Source organism: Pocillopora damicornis, chromosome 8 (assembly GCF_964200805.1).
Source record: "Pocillopora damicornis chromosome 8, jaPocDami1.2, whole genome shotgun sequence".
Taxonomy (NCBI): Eukaryota; Metazoa; Cnidaria; class Anthozoa; order Scleractinia; family Pocilloporidae; genus Pocillopora; species Pocillopora damicornis.
The window spans coordinates 3,661,920-3,677,494 of record NC_142677.1 but is presented as its reverse complement, the minus strand read 5'-3'; the positions used below and the strand labels follow the sequence as shown (position 1 = coordinate 3,677,494).

The 15,575-nt window shown below is 39.1% G+C and overlaps 1 protein-coding gene across 1 annotated transcript; it reads left to right on the top strand.

Annotated features, from left to right (window-relative positions):
• Positions 1–7,354: 7,354 nt before the first annotated feature.
• Positions 7,355–15,501, top strand: LOC113679121 (uncharacterized). Its single transcript, XM_027196072.2, has 5 exons — positions 7,355–7,779; positions 7,930–7,997; positions 10,340–10,568; positions 11,531–12,322; positions 13,096–15,501. Exons 1-5 carry the CDS (start codon positions 7,746–7,748, stop codon positions 14,979–14,981), a joined length of 3,009 nt encoding a protein of 1,002 aa, XP_027051873.2. The 5' UTR covers positions 7,355–7,745; the 3' UTR covers positions 14,982–15,501.
• Positions 15,502–15,575: the final 74 nt, after the last annotated feature.

Here is a 15,575-nt window from a genome sequence, read left to right as displayed (position 1 = left end):
TAATAATGATAATGATTTTAATAGAATAATAATTTAGAATAATCTAGAATAATAATTTAGATTTAGATTAATTTAGATCCAGGCTTTAGATTGAAATTGTATAACTGTTACATTTCAGAGGATGAGGAAGAAGTCATACACAAAAACTCGCAAATGTGACCCTGTCACGCATTTCCTTTGTGTCAAGAAATCTAGCATAAACGACGTCATGCTTGAGATCGGACCTTTTGAACTAACGGTTGGTGACCTATGGACACTTGTTCCTCCGCATGTGGCCGAGCAACACTCTTCGGAGACGAGCTCCATAAATGGCTTTGTCAAGGGTTGGCTCTTAGACAAGGTAGCATGTTCATAAAACAGTCTGCGTTATAAAATATTATTATGTATAACCTACAATCAAGAACGATCGTTTTGTCTCATGTTTACGTCGCTTCTATTACACCAGGTTGTGGTAGCTTTGCTATGGATATTGACCCAACAGTATGACGGCGTGAGTGGTGCATACTACAATTTGGCTGAAAGTGATGAAGGAAGACCTAATGCGAGGTTGCAGTTGTTGGGAGAAAGCTTCTCAAATATCACCAGGATAGTTGTTCCTTTCATAGTACTTAAATCTCACTGGAATCTGTTGGTAAGCTTTCTTTTTAACTTAATCAAATTGGTTTGCTGGCACAGGTAACCAATTGATAGCAAGTGCAATTAATGAAACTGGGTATGTGATTCATTTGAGGTGAAACCAAGAACCCTAACTTCTTGTTTTAAAGGTCTTGGACAAAACGACAGAGACCAGGTACTTTTTTGACCCTTCGGCAAGAAATGTTCCACGAAAAATAAGTCCCTCTACAGATCCTTCTCTCGCATCACTGATAGATGAGATAAGGTAAGGCCAAGTGCGGTAGACATGACTTATTGACTTTCCTTGTTCCGCCAACAGAAGAGCGAATATGATAGGCATGCAATGTGTACTTTCAGTACTTATAACAAGTGTATAATTATAAAGTCGTAGTTGTAAAAAATGCACTCCTTCAATGTAAAACGGCAGTCAGTTGAGAATAAAGGAACCCTGTTATTTGCCTGTTATTATATTTGTAGTAAGGCCGCTGACACGAAAACGGGCTGGCGTTCTCGAAAATGGCGTTGCATCGAGCCAATGCACTTCCAACAGAACGATGACCACAACTGCGGACCTTTAATTTGTTACGTAAGTAGTTAACTCGCTACATTACAGAAGTCACTATCCTCATTAAATCATGAGGTGTCAAGATACGAAATCTTTACCCTCACAAGATAACGAGCGTTTACCGCTCGATAGGCTGGCCGCCTGAAGAAGTGCATATGATTAAATATACCTCGATCAACAACCGATAGTTTCTGCCTTAAAATGAATTTAAGGGAATGTTACATATTCTTCTCGCATTTTTCCCAATGATTGATCATCATTTTTTATCATCTCTTTCAGTTTGCAATGTGTTTGTGTGAAGGAACTTCTCTGGTTGCAAAGTTCGACGGAGAAGCCGAACGTGCACGAATGATGGAGATGTTATTTCGCTTTTGTTAGAATGACAGCTCCCTTTGCCTGTCCGGATTAATTTCACAACATCGTTGCGGATAAGTGACTTAACTCGATAGTGGAGAAGATTCTTTCCAGTGTGGGACTGGCTTAAGATGCAATCACGCTTTTAGTAATATTTTTTCTTCTAATGATTGATACTGGAAGAAAATAGTAACGGTGTCATGCTATTTTATGTGCCTGTTTTAGATAAAATTTGTATTCGTTTTAGCTTACTAGCAAAAAATCCCGTGAAAATTGTTCAAAAGAAATATATCTTAGTAGTTACGCAAACAAAATCAAGAAACTGCCGCAGTACCTCAAGGCTCCTTTGTTCAGTACGATCTTGTACATCTCAGGTTTGAACTTTTCGTGGGGAACAAGTGCTTCAGCTTTTATGTAATGTTTAAAAAACGAGCAGGAGTGTTTTATCGGGTTTTGGACCCGATAAAACACGTGCTGCGAGTTTTTTGAACGGCTTCAAAAACATTCTTGGAAAAGCGTGTGTCAAGAGAGTTCATAACAATTATGCTTTTGTGAACGTTAGAAATTAGCATACGAGAAAAACAGATTTCAGTTTCAGATGATGTATTGTCTAATATGCCTTTACCAGATTACTGTACTAATGGAATAGAGAATTTTTCCAGATGTGTATTTCACAACTGTACTATTAAATTGGTGCAAAAGTAAATTTACTGTGTGAAATTTGTTGAAAGAACATTAAATATGTTCCCACCATTTGTTGTGTCAGTTTCTGTGTTGATAATTAATTAATATTCATAAGTCACGTGCAGTGTCTTTCTATCTGATAAAACATCGCATACTAATAAGGATGAGGTTTATCGATATAAAATCACTGCACGTGATGTATTATCTGCCATTTGATAGGTTAATGGGCTTCTGAATTATTAATGAGTTTTTGAAGACTTATTTTAAATTTAACCACTGTACTGTTAACTTGTCTGTTCGACCCTTGAGAATATGGGGAGCCATTTGTGCCAAAATTTTCAATCGCTAGTGATAAAACTCAATCGTTTGTGCTAAAATATCAATCGCTAGTGATAAGACTCAATCGTTATTGCTATTATCGATTTTTTATCGATTCTTGAACCAGTTTCCCGCTTTTTAAGCAAAGATGAACCAATCAAATCTTGCGTACTTAATTTGATAAGACACATTGATATGAGAATAAAGGTAAAAAGCCATTTGTTGGGATCAGCCTTCTATTGTCCTTGAGAGCTTTGGAATGTCAAAGCACTGCTTATAGAGATTACTGTAACCTTGGCCAAAAATTAATTTGTCACGCAATGAGGTCACGGCTCTAAAAGAGTTGAAAAACAACTCTGCTTTAAAACCTCGAGAAAGCAGACTAAGATACAACAACAGTGATGAATGAGACAGAAAAAAATAGAAGAGGCAAAAGTGCAACTCGACAACAAAATTCACAACAAACCTCGTAGAGCACCGATAGTCAAAAACACTCAGGCAAGGGTTAATGAGATCATTGACTAAATGCATCGGGGCAAACATTGATGACACGACTAAAAAATGGCTTTCACAAACTCTCCATCCGCCTAGAAGATCAATATTCTATACGCTTACGAAAACAGACAAAACGTATACCGGTCGCTAGACCTACAATCTCAGGTTTTGACAGTCTTACAGAGAATATTATCTTCAGAGGAAACACTTCTTCAGCCTATCGCGCAATTATCCTATATAGAGGATACCACTGCTTTCATCAACTCCTTAGAAAAAACGAAACGTCTCTAGAGCTTGTACACAAATGTACCTCGAGAAGAAGGATCGAATATAGTATGAAGCATACGAAGAGTTCCGCAACCATAACGCACCGATCCCAACGCACTGCCTCGGGAAATGCTTGGCTTAATGACCTGTAAAGCTATCTTTACATTTTGTTGGTGCGATCGCTAAGACTGTTTAGAAAGAACGTCGGAGCTCCCTGGGATTTGTCGGAAATCCTAGAGACAGCGAACATTAGGAAAGAAAGTTTCTCGTCAACCAAGTCAGAATTGCTCATTTATTTGTATGTTATCCTTGCGATCGCAGCAATCCATTAGTAACCAGGCTAAGAAATACTACTTTTAATCGGTACTTTGTGGCTAACGTAGTCGGCAGAAAATCTCAGAGAAAGTTTAAATTGAGTATCAAAGAAAATCCGGGATGATATTGAATTTTACTTTACTTGGCTTAGTGACTGGTCTATTTCAAAAGAATTATTTATATGCTATATCAAATACTTATTGTCATTTGCCTAATATTATCCAACAACACCATTTCAGAAAAATAGTGAAGTATGAAGTTTGCAAATGCCAGATACCTTCCCTTTATTTAGGTGAAGCCGTAAAGTTCCTTACATACTCCACACTACCCTTACTTAAATAAGCACACTTACATCTATCTTTGACAATTAGTAGTTCCTTTCTTTTGCGAAGGAGGCCACAGATCCATGAAAAACAAAAACGCTCTGAAAGGTTGCCTAATAGATAGATTTAGCCAAGCCTAAAAGCGGAGCTCGCATTTTTTTCCCCGCACGTCTCAAGGGCTCAAGCACAGTTTTTTATCGCACGATTCTTCGTGTGATCAACGAACGTTGTAGAATTCAGGAAAGTCACGTACTATTTTGTAGTGCCGCTGCTTGGTTTTTTCGTTTGTAAGCATCATTCGACGATTTGAAAATTTCTTCTAAGCCATTTGCTCACGAAAGCGGACTCTTAACCTTGAAACTCCACCAGTATTAAAATTAACACCAGAATATTCGGCTGGTTCAAATTTGCCACCTCACCCAAACGAGGCTCAAATTCCCCACCCCTGGTGGTACAGATGCCTGTGGGGTTGCCAGGGGGAAAGACTGTGGAAGCTTCAAATTGATCGACGCTTAAATCTGTCTTGTTAGCGAGACAAAGGAGTTACAAAAGAAAGTTTTCAACGTCATGTTGAAGCCCTATTTGACACCAGATTCATTTTACGCGTCTCATCAAGTTTCGGAAGCCATCCGGGTTTCTATTTTTATCAGCCATAAGTGGTTCCGGCCTTTTCCTCTGGTCACACATTTTTCACTGAGGCGCCACGCCACAGACTCTAATTAAAACACGGGGCTGTTTCGTGTGAAGTCGCGAATCGCTGTCAAAGCTTTAAAGCGCATGCATTTGTTGAAGGTTTCAAGTGAATAGCAAGTGAGAACTTTCTTTGAAAGGGGTGACAAATTTCACATGCTTTTCAATCGCTTTTGGTCTGTATTTCACACGGCAATTTAGATATCAATATGAGAGTTTCACGTAAAATAGACTGCTTAGCCAGATTTAACTATTACGAACGCCTAAGCCCAAGAGATTATCGTCCAGTCAGCTGAATAGTGTCTTCCGTTTTAAATTTGGGCATTTGTACTTTGGAGACAACATGAGTTAAAGCTACGAAAATGTTTGCCATATATGATCCTTTAATTTTTAGCGATTGACGCTTTCGTATATCTCAAGTTCTATCAGGTCGTAATTTATCGACTTCGCTCACCGATTACTTACAAAAGCGCCTTTTGCAAAAGCAAGCTTTCCCGTCCGCAAGTATTCCTTGCGGTATAGATGGAGGAATAAAGCGAGTTTTTTATCTCGACAAATAACTGGCGTTCCAGATTTTGAACATGAACACCAAGAGATTCTCTCTCGTGAACATTTATCAAGGAAACTTTGCAGAGCACATGATTTGGTAGAATTTGGAAGAATGGGACTTTATCGAGAAAAATTAAATTTCATAGACCCAACGTTTCGACAATCCCGTCTAGTGCTTCCATCAAGGGTGATCGAATCGCTGAAAAAAAAAAAAAAAAAAAAAAAAAAAAAAAAAAAAAAAGAATCGCTGCAACAGGAGGTCCTTTTATATGCATACTAATTAGCTGCCCTTTTTCCTGTCGAGGTGTAAATAGGCGTCAGGTAGTAAACCGCCATCATCACGATTTAAAATGACCCTGTTATACTCTCCCAACCACGCAACGCCACAGTTTCTTTAGAAACTTACCCCCTTTATTCAATCAGAATTGGATTCGGCTACGTTCTTAGGAAAATTCCGGGAGGTTCTTAGCATGTTTGGCAGAGTGTGGTAGCATAATCTCAACCGCCAATCTGAGGAAAGGAAAATACCTTTAAGGGGCCAATAAAAATTCAGAGTAGAAACAACCAAACAGCGTGAAGCGCGGGAAAACGCGGGCGACCAAGTCTTGAATCGTATTCTTTTTGCATCAGATCGGTTTAGAGATTGGTGCGAGTTTTCTGGACCAATCACGGTGCGAAGAAATGCAAAACCAATGCGATGCCGGATTACTCTGGATGCTCAATCAAAAATTGCTCCGATAGAACAGTTCTATTCTTAGAATAACTCAATTTTCACCTCTTAACATATGTACCTAGAATTGCTCTTGCACCTGTCGGTATATCGAATTTATGAGAATGGCGTATTTGAGCCTTAAAACTACATTACTTACTGAAGACATATTTTTATCCCATTGCCTTACAACCGCCAGATGGCTTTGTCAACGAAAATTTCCCAAAATTATTCTTATCCAAATTCTCGAAGAACTCACTTTACTTTTCAACGAGCTTACGTCAAAAAAAAGGGAAAAAAATGGTGATTCATGAGCGAGTCAGTTTGTTTATTTTACTAGTTTTAAGACGTGCATGGCCGCTCGGTGATATTACAGCAATCAATTCTTGCATGCAGTGACGTTTAACAGATAACGAGCATCTTGACTTAACATTTTATCAGAAGTTATATAGCACAAGTTTTAGGAGGCGATTTAAAGAGTTGGATGTAGCCAGAATAATTTAAGTTTTTTTCCTGTAATATAATGTTGTCGCCAGTACTAGTTGCAAAAGATTTGCGTCAAAATTTGTCTTGTGTAACACGGATTGAAAATCGTGCCTAAAAACAGACTCCGCTTATGTTAACCTATAACGAAAGGTGTGGAGAAAATCGACAAAACATTGAGCTTATTCTGGGACGAATAACGTACGAAACATTAAAAAAAATAACATCTATGAACGAACGTTAGGCAAACTGCGACATTTCAATCTCCGAACGCAGAAAGTTTTTTTTTATCAAAATTTGGAAGGTGTCATAACAAGAGACGATAAATATTCTGAGCTGACACGTAAATTACATTTGGAATTTCCGTGGAAAAGGTTCCTAATTCGATCCAGCCGCGAAGAATTTTGTCCGTCCGTTTTTAACCCCGAGAGATGTCCAAATGAAAGCTAGATGCCAGACGACTCAACGACAAATTATGATAAAAAAAATGTCAGTGTAAATGCGTCAGTTTATACACCTTTAAGGAATTGGAAGTGTATCGTTGTTTTACTCCGATACAGTACGTAGAATTAACACTAAAACCCCTGATGTACAATGGATGTAGCCCTTAAATTATCATTTTGCATTTGTTCGTTTAAAAACACTAATACAAAGTGGTTGAGAAAGGGAATCACTTGTTACTGCACTGAAAAAAAAAGAATTTAAAAAAAACTAGCAATGATGGCGGCCTTTTCGATGAGAGAAGATCACGAAACATTTTGTTTTCAATTCAAGTCACGTCTTTAAAATTCAATAGGTGAGACATTATTTTGACTGTTTACTTATGAATAAAACTGGATAACGAACCCATTTGTCTAAAGCGTGGAGACTCAACAATGACAGCGCTGAATGACAAGTGGCATTACACAAAAGCCCTGTGACAATATTATCGACAAGGTGAGGGATCGAAAGAAAGCATGAAATTACCGTCAGAGATTTTCAGATTACATTCACTTCGCAGTTCCACGTCGGTAGTCAAGCAATAAGAGAGAAGAGAGAGTGAACTAAACTGTTTTCTCAGCTGGGATTAACTGACACGAGAAAGTTTCGAAGTAGACAGCATCTCTCAGATGCACCCTCGTCAGTCAAAACAAAAGTCAGTAGCCAATGAAAAGCTGTCCCTTTCACGACGAACCAATGAACTGACAAAGATTTGGGGATTTTAATTTCGTTTTCAAGGAATCCAGATTACTTCATTTATTGTACGCTTGGTTGAGGTCTCAAGTCTGCGATAACACTGTCTGGCAAAAAAGGAAATTGAGAGAAACAGCATTTTCCGATGGCGTCCAACTGATTTGAAGAACGAAGCACTAGGCATTTAGCAGCTGCCCGCAGAATAATGTCTTGCTATAATCACTTTCTCCTTCGAAATGGTAAAAGCTGAACTTAAACCTACTTTTTTCCTTCATTATTATTTTTTCCACACATAAAATTGAGTTCATAGAATTTAAGTAACCAAATAACGACTGAGTTTTATTCTTTTCAACTAACCCGTCAATTCATTTTTTTCTTTATTTATTTAGCTGTAGTGGTCATGGTGTTTTTGGGTTGTTCGACGCTGGATTCAGAAATATTTCATTCCTGCCCTCAGGTATTCATAAAACTTTTCTCAGAACTGCACATAGATAGTTATCTTTCGATTGTGACTTTTAAGCAAAATTATTTTTTAATCCGTAAATCAGGCTGTGAAGCTGACGAATTAAGAAGAAATTCAGCTCTCGAAAAAAAACAAACATTCAGGGAACAAGGGGGAAAAAAACTATGGAAAATGTAATGTTTTTCTCTCATCTGGTCCAGAATTTTATTCGCAAGCCATTTAAATACAGAACGAACCCTTAAGGATTCAAAGACTTAAATTTGGCATTTATAATTTTGCGTCATAAACCATATCGGTTCACAAACAAACATGTTCATGGATTTATTCCAGCACCTTGGGGTACAATTTGCTTTGCCTTAGCAAATGTGATCTAACGCTTTGCCACGTTAAAGCCGAGTTCCCTTGAATTTGCATATTTACTTCACGTAGCGAAAAATGCTCGGTGTGTTCAGTTTTCTGATGTGCTTTTTAATGTCCCGATCATTACTTTTGCGAACGTTAGCCGACGTAAAATTTTACAACTAATTAAAAGCGTCATTTCAAGCGCAAGGTCTTATTGCCCGCACAAACAACTTGTCAGAAAAGCTTTATTCGTGAACAGAAAATTACGTAAAAGCACATTATTTCTTGCTTGAAACAGACGGTTCACGGCGGCTGTGGAAGTAATTCTCCTTCTCTTTTGTTGTGTTGGTGAGACAGATGTAACCTAATTACGCGCAAACGAATTTGCCATTTAAGGGTCGAGTGCACTCAAATTTGAACGTGGAAATGAATTTAAGTCCCTCTTTTCTCGGTTTGAAATAGTTAGATATTTACAGGGATACATGGTGAGTCAAACAAACGGAAAATATGACGCGAAAAATTTGACTTTCATGAGTCGATTTGTATCGAATAATTGTGATGAGGTTTCACGTTTGGGTACACAGTACATTATCATGATTGTTTCGACTGAATTGTAATCAAAACGTTGTCAAGTAACTAGATATACTCAGAATGCATCTAAGATCTGCGGACTCGTAAATATGGATTATCTAAGCTAAGCTTAAGCTGGGAAATTGAACGAGATTATAGGACATGTACAATCATAATTAGTGCACTAAAAAATTTGTCGCAATTCATAAGAAAAGAAAAGTTAACGCGAATGCCGAGTAAAATTAATTTCAGCGAACAAAATACACGTATTGATAAGGCAGCTGACATTATCAGTTGAGAAAATCGTTCGGTGTTTTTATATTTCGGGTTTATATTACCGAGCAGCTATTTGCGGTTAGGTCGATCACTTTCTTCATTAAGGAGATTACCGGCGCGAAAAGGACTTAGAAGGTTAAAGTTATCCGATGGTCTTGTATCGTATCGTATTAGTGTCAATACTAATGCAGACGATTTTTCTACTTGAATGAGTCGACCGAAAACCTTTTTGTTAACAAAAAAAATTGGCAAGGTTATTATAAATGTTATTATTCATAAAAGGTGTAATACGAATAATCCTTCTAAACTTGATTGAAAAAGCGCATTTGGCAGTTTCAAAGTTTGCTTGCGCTGCATCTGATTTAAAAATTATCTCTTAATTTAGAAATCGATAGAAAGCAAACATCCGTTGCGGTGTTTTGACTCGTAATATTTTTTTTTAGCACTCGAACTTACGCGCACCTAATAAAACGACGCCCATTTTTCTGTTGAAAAGCAGATATTTAATATTTTATCGTGGTGCGCTTTAGAATGGAAGTCGCAGCTGAATTAGCCTTGTCCTACAAGTCATATATAATTAATTGGAATAACAGTTATGTTAAGGGCATTATAACCCAAGGCTAAATTTTCATAACATGTACATGCGTTTAATTTTATTTTGCTCGGGGAATCTTTTTGGAGACACGGAAAAACGGTGTTTCAGATAAATTGAGAAAAAAAATATTCAGGGGGAAACTTCAATTTCTGAGTGATAGTTCTTAAAAATAAATATTGTTGTCAAAAGAATAACAGAAGAAGAAGATGCATTAATGCTGGTTCGCTATAATAAAGTTGTATTGGTTCAAACCCCAAATCGAAGAAACGACTTAATTCGTTCCCCTAAGGGGCAGTTTCACTTCATTATTAATTCGTTCCCTCAAGGGGCAGCTTTTATTCCATTACGTCTGTACTAAGCCATGTGGCACACTCGGCCGGAGCTTATCCCAGTTTCCCTAGCATGAAGGGACAAACAAACAAACGAAAACTATAGCTACTGAAAGGTTTGTTTTCACAGTCTCGAGGAAACTCGAGGAAAAGAACTGTGGAAAACTTGAAAAATGGTGACAATTAAGTTTTAAGCAATTAACAGCTAATCAATATTTCCATAGGGTTCCTGTAACGGTTCGATCTCAGCCAACCCATGTCTTGTGGAGAATAACGCCTGCCAATGTCGAACCAACAGCAGCTCAGCCTGCAGTACTCTTAACCAGCAGACTTTTGTGAACCTGACAGGTGCATCTAATGAGAGTGCGTCTCAGTGGGCCTGCTGTATTTGTCCCCTAAATACAACCTACTGCTGTGACAAGTGTCTCAATATTTCAATTTCACCTGTAACAGGTAAGGAAAAAGTATTGTTTTTTTTTTTTTACTTTGTTTTTACAAAAAGAAGTTTCCTACAAAGTAGGCGTTGTTTTAAAAATGAAGAAACCTGTTTGGCTAAATTTGGCTGACTTAGGACGAAATCGAGTACAAGTCTGTATTTGGTTATCTCGGCGTTCTTGAAGTATTTGCCGAAAAAAAAAGAATACAGAATAAACAAACATTAAAAAAATCCAAAGAGAATGTTTGAGCAGCAGTAAAATCCGAGTTCGAATAAAATACAAATGTTTCCATTCAGTGGGGCCAACACACAAAGGGACGGAACTTGTAGTTTCATCACCAAATCTAAAAAGACTTTCAGCCTGACAGTTCACAGAACATCACAAAAGTTGTAAACAACAGATCTTGTAAGTTAATTAGCGAGCTGCTGTCGCGCGGAAAGTGAGCCACGCATCTCAACTGAAAGTCTCTCTCAGGCAATTCACAGAACATGCTAAAAGCTGTAAACAACAGATCTAGTAAGTAGATTAGCGAGCTGCTGTCTCGCAGAAGGTGAGCCATGCTCCTCAACTGAAAGTCTCTTCTCAGGCAATTCACAGAACATGACAAAAGCTGTAAACAACAGATATTGTAAGTTAACTGAAAGTCTCTTCTCGGAAAGATGCAAAGACTGGATTCGAGAGAGCAGTAAAAACTAGGCACCAACCTTGAGTTTTTCCAAATTTAATGCAAAATAGTGACTGGAATCTTTTTTTTTCAAAGCTCAGCAGAATCGATTCTTTAAGACTCTTTCCTTAAAAATACAAGAATGAAATTGTTTTTCGTTTTCTTTTTTCCGTTTTTTACACGGTCAGCAAACTTCAAACAGCAGAGAATGAATACATTCCTTTTAGCACTCAAGATAGTGTCCATTTCGTTTACCGACCACTTTGCTTTGAGCCTGGAGCCAAAATTCATTCTCTTTTTTTGTCGTTTTGCAGCCCCACCAGTTATAGCACAACCAACTTGGAACTTCACGTTGCTGCTGGTATTTGTGCTAGACTGTAATCAGATTAAAAATTTTCAAGAAAACTTGACAAACTCATTGGGAAAAGGAATTACAAGCCTCACAAGCATTCCACCGAGTCAGATCACAGTGACCAACACGAGCTGTGCCACTGGTCAGCGGCCATACTGCGGGGTGGACGTGACAAGCATCAGGGCACATCATCGTGCGAAGCGCCTGGCAGTGGGAGGTCGGATGAAAGGAAGTAACAAGAAAAAAAATGAGAAGCAATTTAACTATCACAACACAGACCGCTACTATATGATCGAGGAGGACTGCGACAGTTTAGCTGCCAATATCACAATCTACGGAAGAAACGATACTGCGCTTGAACTATCCCTTGACTTCCTAAGACAGTTACAAGTTAACAGTTCTCTCGTTTTTCCGTTATGGGATGGAACTACCATTTATTCATCCTTTATGTTGTCCGCCATGTATGGTGACTCATATGATCTGCACGAAGCGCCCACGCCTTCACCTCCACCCCTCCCTCCGACAGAGGGGATCCCGCCCATTGATATGGACTTGAAGCCGATGATCTATGCAGGTGCTTCCATCTTGGGACTCGTTACTTTGTGTGTTTTATGGCAGCTTATCAAACAATCCTGGCTTTTGTCTAAAAAGAAATTTACACCGATCAACAGCAACCGTTTGGATCACAAAACAGACCAGCAACTGAAGCAACTGAAAATTAAGGAAGCCATGGAAGAAAATGAGCGTGTCTCAGGTATGTTAAAATAAAAAAACTCTGTTCACACTGGCAAGTTTTCTTAACATAAGTCGTTCCTGGCATTGTGGACGTACGTGAAAATATAAATCTATAGAGTCTAAAAAGAGTTTGAATGTAGGTCAGACTAAGGTTCGGATTCAAGTCTTTTTGCGACATACATACCTAGTGAACTTTTATTGTAGTATTTATTGGACACGAAGCAGGCACAGTTATCGCACGACACTGCGCTCTTTCCTGGTTGAAAACTGAGACCGGTAACATGTTGCTATCTTTTCACTAAGCCACACCTGCTAAAACCCATCTTACGATGTTTACGGTTAATGCATTTTCCCCGACAAGATCACGAGATTTGCGCACCAACCTGTTTCTTTATCGAATGATTCCGCTCGTGCGTAGGTTCAAGGTTTTTCACAGAGCGTTGTGAAGCAAAACCAATGTAATCTCAGATGAAAGGGGGTAAGTTTCCAAAGAAACTGTGGTGCTGCGTGACGGGAGAGGATGACAGGGTAATTTGGTCATTATCAACTGAGTTGATAGCGAAAATGGGCCACCCTAAAGAGTTTCAAAGCTGACATTTCGTGCGTTCGCTATTCGTTCGCCAACGTCAGCTTTGAAACTCTTAACGGTGGTCAATTGACGTTATCAACTCAGTTGATAATATCAAATTACCCTGATAATCTAAGATTACTTTCGAAACCCAATTAAAAACAGCTATATATTGCCATGCAATCTACGTCACCTAAAGCCTTTCGATATTTTCATTCATTCAGCCAATGGGAGCGCTTCATCTTCGCTGAACTTGCCTCGAGACAATGTCGAGGGTAAAAAGCAGTGGCCCCCTGGCTACCCTGTGAGGTCCCTTGTGCCGGCCTACGAACCTACCGAGCTACATAATCAGCGGACTCCTCCAAGACTCATTCTAGACGATGACGACTCTGATATTGAGGACAAGCGGACTACTGATAGCGGAAGCATGTCGAATTTAGACGATGACACCTTGAGCGACATTTTGAATAGCGACGATGAACGAGTAATTCGTCCTTCCCATTCTAGCCCGCCTTATTCGCCAGGTATTACAAACCCAGCTTTTATCGAAAACGAAGAAGCAACTGAAAATAGTTCTCCAGTTTTTCATAGGAAGCCGGGAGGAAATTCAAAATCACCTACACCTGCTGAAAGAAATGCAAAGCTATCCGTGAATGCAAGTAATGTTAATGAACAAAGGAAGAGCTCCATTGCTTCCTCCGATTTAAGCTTGGACGCCAGTGAAGACACGGTTTTCCTGCCTGCCAAGGACAAAAAACAAGAGAAGCAGAAGAAGGTGAAAAACTTTTTGTCGCCTTCAAACGGTGTGAAAAATTCCAGGAGGTCTTCCATAATTCCCGTTGGCGAAGACGAAGGGATTCGAAAAGGTTCCGCGCGGGAAGTCAAGAGTCCAAACAAGTCTAAGATGGAGCAGAACTTGAACGAGAATAGTGGAAAGCCTCCCCCAGTTTTTTTAAATAATGAAAGAAGACTTGTTACCCCGAAAGACACTTACTCTAAAGGGAAAAAGGCCACTATGGCGTCAACTTTAGGAGGTTCTAGACATTCGCCTCGTGCGGAAGAAATTGAAATCAGTGATGCGGAGAGTTCTGGGAAGGAAAAAATGAAGGGGAGTGGACTATCAGCTACTCCCACGGCGAAAAAGAAAAACTCTGTTTCCGTTGCCGCAATTACAGGGGTGAAAGAGGACTCTGAAGAAAGCGTGACAAAAATCCGTGTAAAGCCAACTACGCCTTTGAACGAGCGGAGAAAATCTACAGCAGAGCCCGCTAGATTTGGGGAAAGCCGTCCGGAAGTGGCTAGAACCACAATGGATGAACCAGTTGCTGAACAAGTCACTGAGGATAAGAATACTGCAGCTACGGAAAAGAAGAAGAAAAAGAAGAAGAAGAAAGAGAAAGCTGAGAAGGAAACGAAGACAAAAGTGGTTGATTCGGATGATTCGTCCAAGGAACAAAAGGTAAATTCTATTCTGGACTTAAAGGATGGATTGACTGTAGCGATAGGTACATCTGAAGAACAGAGAGACAGGTGTGTTGCATCACAAAATAACGAGACCAAGACAAAGAAAAAGAAGAAAAGAAAAGAAAAGGAGAGAAAGAAAAGAAAATCTGAAAATCCCGAGCCTTCATCAGATGAAGAGTCACAGAGTAAATCACAAGATTTCAGTTCAGATATCACCGCTGTAACAACGACGTCGCAAAGAACGCCTGCAATACAAGACGAAACTAAAAATAAGAAAAAGATGAAGAAAGAAGTGACTAAAGAACGAAGAAAAACTGAAATTCCTGAAGAGAGGCCCGCGACTGAGCGAAAAAATGGGAGTTTTGTTCGATCCACAAATAATTTTAAGGGGGATTCCCCCAATACTGTCGGCTCGGAAAGAAGACGCACAAAGTCCATATGTATCGAGGACATGGAAAGCAGATCCCCACCGATTGACGAGGAAACTCGAAGAAAAACCGACATTCCCGAGACATCTGAAGATTGGAAGAAGCAGAGCTCTTCATCTCAAATCAACACTCGCCCACAACCAAACAGTATATCACCTATCCCTACTGGGTACAAATCACCGCGGCTGGTTATAAAACCCTCTTATCATCATTACTGACCTCTGCATGCGCCGTCCTCTTCCTAAGCCCCTTGATTTATGGGGCCTCTTCTCTGTGGTCCTTAGAGATATGCCCCTTTCTGAGAAATCACACCAACTGTAAATAAGACTTCATTTGAATCACTACAGTCGTGCCCAGTTGAAATACGATCTCCGAGATACTTTGTACGTCGGGCATTTACCCGATCATGAAATTCGAAGCTGCGAGGAACTCGCCCGCTGAACTTTGAAATAGAAATATAATTATGGGAAATTGTAGCAAATGCTGTTGGAAAGTGCTTGGTACACATGAGAGTAAAGCGAAATACAGTTCAAAACGACTAAAATGAAACACGCATGATTCCCTGTGTGGAATCATGCGTGTTTCATTTTAGTCATTTTGAACTGAAATAGAAATATATGTAAAAAGGATTCAACACGAGAACCAATATGATGAATTTGAAGAAATGTTTCCCGGCTGGCCTCCGATTTTATACGTCTACCTTGGTCCTGTTTCAAAGGGCGTTTGTCACAAAAAAAAAAAAAAAAGCTACATAGATACGTACTGCGTGATATACATAAGAAAACAAGAAAAACGTGTGTTCTTAATGTAAA

Excerpts from the sequence above, each read along its gene's own strand:
- LOC113679121 (XM_027196072.2), top strand. The coding sequence starts at position 7,746 with ATGTCTTGCTATAATCACTTTCTCCTTCGAAATG. Across the intron at positions 7,780-7,929 it reads TCACTTTCTCCTTCGAAATG|CTGTAGTGGTCATGGTGTTT; the intron begins GTAAAAGCTGAA and ends TTATTTATTTAG. Across the intron at positions 12,323-13,095 it reads AGAAAATGAGCGTGTCTCAG|CCAATGGGAGCGCTTCATCT; the intron begins GTATGTTAAAAT and ends TCATTCATTCAG.